A 5,000-nucleotide genomic window follows, 5' to 3' on the forward strand; every position below is an offset into this window, starting at 1 on the left:
CTACATTTGACTTATATGAATGATTTTGTGAATGATTATGTTCAGAATATTCATTATGTGCATTTATATTATGTCCATCCTTTTCAGATTCTTCTTGGTCATATTCCTGTTGTTCTTCTGCATCATATTGTTCTGCGCATCCTGAATAATTTACATCATATTGATAATTGAAATTTGTTAACCTCTGTTTTTTTTTAAGCTAAAAAAAATAAAATATATATATATGTTATATATATATATGTTATATATATATATATATATATATATATATATATATATATATTTTACATATAACATTCAATAAAAATAAATAGTGTTTACCTGATTCTTATTATGAATAAACATTCCAGTACATAATACAAGAAATATAAGGTACAAAAATAATACTTGAGGTAAGCAGTCAAATCCTTCACATGGTGTAAGTGGAGAAAAATTACTAGATCCAAAAGTATCCTTTAAAGATAACAAAGATTCTTTACCAGTACTAAAAATATCAGATAAATTCATATTAATAAATTTGTGTTATAAAAAAAAAAAAAAAAAAAGTCTAAAAGTGTATAATGTATCTTAAAAGTAGATTATTTATTATATATATATATATATATATATCACAAAAAATATTTATTTTTTCCCCTTTATTTATATATACAATTATAGGATAATACTGTTAATGAAAAATTATTCTATACAGAGAAAAAAAAATAATAATCAAAAATATACATAATATATTGAGATATATTAATTTTAAAAGGTTTATATAATAATATATGTTTTGAAAATATTAATTTATGTATTATATATTTTTTCCTTTTTTTTTTGTTTTGTTATGATTTCTATTAGGGAAATATTTTTGCATATAATTTTATTATACATATATATATATTTATTTATTATATGTTATCTTTTTATATATATATAAAAAAAACATATATATATTATTTTATTGTTTTTTTATAGAAATATTATATTAATTAATGGAAATTTTAATTACTGAAAAATAAAATACATAAATAACTAATTAAAAGAATTACAACTGATTTTTTTTTTCTTTTTTTTAATATTTTAATTTTTCTAATTTTTTTATTTATTATTCTATTTAATTTTACATATTTTTTTTAATTAATAATAATACTTTTTTTATTTTTTTATTTATTTATTTTATTATTTTTTTTTTTTTTTTTATGCCCATATGTGGGTAACATAAATATTATTATTATATAATATAACAAAATAATAATGTTGTGTATTTTTATAAAATAATATTTATTTTTTTTTTTTTTTTTTTTATATAAATACATCTATCTATTTATAGAACATTCATATAGATATAATACTAACTACGTAAAAAATGAGAAAAAAAAAAGAAATATATTTTTATTAAAAGAATAATAAAAAAAAAAAAGTATTCCTCCTCTTATATATTATTATTATTTTTTTTTATTATATATATACTGTTTAACCACAAATTTCTGGGTACATATTTATATTATTATTGTAACTGAATATATCTATTATATATGTCGTTATAAGATCGTTCATAGGGGTAGAAGGTGCAATAAAAAAGGAAATATATATATATAAAGAATATTTTATTAAAAAAAAATACTTACATGTATTTTTTTACATATATAATAAAAAAAAAAAGAAAAAATATACATTTCGGTATTTTTATATTTCTTTTTTATATTTAATGCTTATTATCATATTATGCGAGAAGAAAATAGGAAAAAATAAATATAATGAAAATATATATATTATATATATATATAATACAATATTATAAGATAAAAGCCAAAATTAATTTCCTAATTTTATATATTTATTATATATTTCCATTAAAATATATTTATAAAATAATAATATTTATAAATATATAAATATTATACTGATAATTATTATATATATATATATAATATATTTTGGGGAATATTAGAAATAAAAATTAGATAATGGAAAATAAAAAGAATAAAAAATTATAATTATAAAATATTATCATTTATTATAATAAATATTTGCAGCAATAATATTTTATGTGTTCAAGATTTAGGTATGAATTATATTATTTTATATATTTTTTTTTTTTTTTTTTGTTTAAATAGTAAAAAAAAAAAATACAGCAAAATTATTTATTTTCTTAATATTTAGAATATAAAAATAAATTGGATATGTTAGATTAATTCTTTTATAATTTCTCCTTATGTATATAATAATTATAATATAATTTAATTATGAATATATATAAAGATTTTTTTTTTTTTTTTTTTTTTTTTTTATGTATGAATGATATAAATTAAAATGAGGTTCTTGTAAAATATAATATTTTTTTATTTATATATATATAAAAAGATTATATGACAAAGTAAAAATCCAAATAAAAATATGAGATCTAAATATATATATTTAGATATTTTTTATTTTTATTAAATATTCCTCTTTCATATATGTGATTATTTATTTCGAACAGTTTTTATGTGTTTTTTTTTTTTTTTTTTTTTTTATCATTGAAGGAAAAATTCGTTATAATATAACAGAAAATACGAACATTTATGAATTGATAGAAATATAAAGAAATATACAAATTTTATAAAATAAAATAATGATTATGAAAAATAAAATTATTTATATATTATTATATTAATTACAGAACACACATATAGTAATATAGAATGCGAAACTATTTATGAGTAATAATATATATATATATTTATGTGGTTGTTATATATATGTCCATATATGTATATCCCATGGAACATATTATATAATATCACATTTTTTTTTTTTTTTTTTTTTTTTTTTTTTTTTTTTAAATAGAATGATTAATCTATTGGAATTAAGGTGGGATTTTTTTTCCATGTTTCTGAAATATGGAACAAATTTTTAAATACGAAATAAGACATATCCGCAATATCATCTTTAGTAAGATCTAATTTTTTTTTCTTACCTTCATTTTCAATAGATGTCATAACTTCTTTTAATCTTGGTATTATTTCATTTCCCATTCTAAAATTTCTTGCCATTTGTTTTTCTGATTTAATATTAATTTCATCAATTATTTCTTTGGTTGCTTTAGCTCTTCTTCTTGATTCTTCTTGAGGTAATTCTGGAACTTCATTTCTTTGGTTTTTCCTAAAATTGTAGTAAACAACTCCAGCTAATAAATTTGTTAGAATAGCTAATCCTATAATTGATGCAGATATAAGAATTTTTTTCTTGTTATCCTTATTCTTCATTTTTTTCTCAAACATAGTAAATCGGTCCTTAATCTTGGAAAGAAATCCATTCTTTGTGTAACATGGTGAGAAAATATTTATGCACAATAGAAATACCAAAAGGGTTAAGACTTTTAAAATCCTCATTTTGATAAAAGTGTTCTAGAAATCCAACTGTATTATAAATATAAATAAATAAATAAATATATATATATATATATATATATATGTATCATTTTTATATAGTTAATCATATATTAATATATATATATATATATATTTTATTTTTATTTTTTATTCTTTACTATATATTTTTTCTTTAATGGTGTATTTTACCTGAAAGGGATAATAATATAAGCTTCCTACAATTCGATAAGAGTTCTTTTTTTTTTTTTTTTTAAATAAATAAAAATATACTCTTCCCAAAGATATTTTTTAATATTAAAAAGTGTAAATAATTTTTTTTTTTTTTATAATATGTTATACATATACTTATTTGGATTTTCCGATATATATATATATTAAATTTGTTTAATATTTTTATTTTTTTTATTTTTTATAGTTTTTATTGATTTTATAATTTATATTTATAACAATATAATAAGATATTATTATATATTTATAGTTAAATGTGTGGGTTTTAGATAAAATATATAAGAAAAAAGGTATCTTTATAATTAAGAAAGAATTTTTTTTATAAATTTTTTTTTTTTAAATATTATATAAAATTAAAAATATAATTATATATATTTTTTTATATTATATGAATGTTAATATATATTAATAATAAAAATGTTTTTTTTTTTTTTTTTTTTTTTTTTGGTATCCTTTTTGACATGCAACCATTTCGGGTACAGAAATAAATATATGCTCTTTTTTTTTTTTTTTTTTTGAAATGTTATGAAGATAGTATTCAAGGAGGATTCAATTAGTAATAAATGAAAAATTAAGAAAATGAAATTGTAAATGTGTTTTATGGGAGAATACATTGTATTCTTATATTTAAGTAAGGAGAATATAAAATATAGATACATTTAAATATATTACATATATGTATATATATTTATATTTTTAATATTTTGTTTGTTGTTTTTTTTTTTTATATGAAACAATTATATAACTTTTTTATTTCATTTTGAGGATTTTTATTTAAAATAAAATTTCTATAAGTGTACAACCGTGATCATAAATTTAAATAAGAGTACACAACTTTATATTTTCTGGTATATCAAATATATATATATTTATTTCTTTATTTATTATTTTTTTGAAATTAGGATTTTATTTTTAGGGCTTTCTTATTTCACATATAGCCCTTTATTATCATCGGGTATAATAGAATGATAATTGTTTTTTCTTCTCTATGTATTATTATATATATGTTTCTTTTGTTTATAATTTTCTTAATATATATTATTTATTTATTTTATCATTTTTTAATATACATATAATATAAAACATTTTAAGAAGTGAGAAGAAAAATAATATTTATACATCATTTAGAACTATATTAAAAGCCTACAACATTTCCATGTTATATGGAAAAGATAAAATAAATGGAGAAAAATTGAAAATAAAGAAATATTAATAATATATATATATATATATATATATATATATATATGTATACCTTCATGTTGGTATTTTATTTTTTTTTTTTAATATGGCCAATAACATTTTGTAATTGCATACTGTATTTTATAAGTATTATACAAAATTGTAAACTTTTTATTTGAATTATTCATTTGAGTAATTCTATCAAACACATATAAAATTATATATTTATGAAAA

At 15.7% G+C, this 5,000-nt stretch overlaps 2 protein-coding genes across 2 annotated transcripts in view; both read right to left on the minus strand.

Annotated features, from left to right (window-relative positions):
* The window catches only part of PADL01_0016800 (ring-exported protein 2), a gene marked incomplete at both ends in the record, with an annotated part of 569 nt that extends 62 nt beyond the window's left edge, over positions 1 to 507 (minus strand). The window contains 2 exons of the mRNA XM_028680409.1: positions 1 to 199; positions 322 to 507. The exon at positions 1 to 199 is cut by the window's left edge and continues 62 nt beyond it. Of these exons, the coding sequence (XP_028541187.1) occupies positions 1 to 199; positions 322 to 507 (385 nt within the window). The remainder of the gene's footprint in view (positions 200 to 321) is intronic.
* A 2,309-nt stretch (positions 508 to 2,816) lies between these two features.
* PADL01_0016900 (early transcribed membrane protein) lies at positions 2,817 to 3,356 on the minus strand (the record flags this gene model as incomplete). Its single annotated transcript, XM_028680410.1, has 1 exon — positions 2,817 to 3,356. One exon carries the CDS (start codon positions 3,354 to 3,356, stop codon positions 2,817 to 2,819), a length of 540 nt encoding a protein of 179 aa, XP_028541188.1.
* Between the last annotated feature and the right edge of the window lie 1,644 nt (positions 3,357 to 5,000).

Source organism: Plasmodium sp. gorilla clade G2, assembly GCF_900097015.1.
Source record: "Plasmodium sp. gorilla clade G2 genome assembly, contig: PADLG01_00_22, whole genome shotgun sequence".
Lineage (NCBI taxonomy): Eukaryota > Apicomplexa > Aconoidasida > Haemosporida > Plasmodiidae > Plasmodium > Plasmodium adleri (nom. inval.).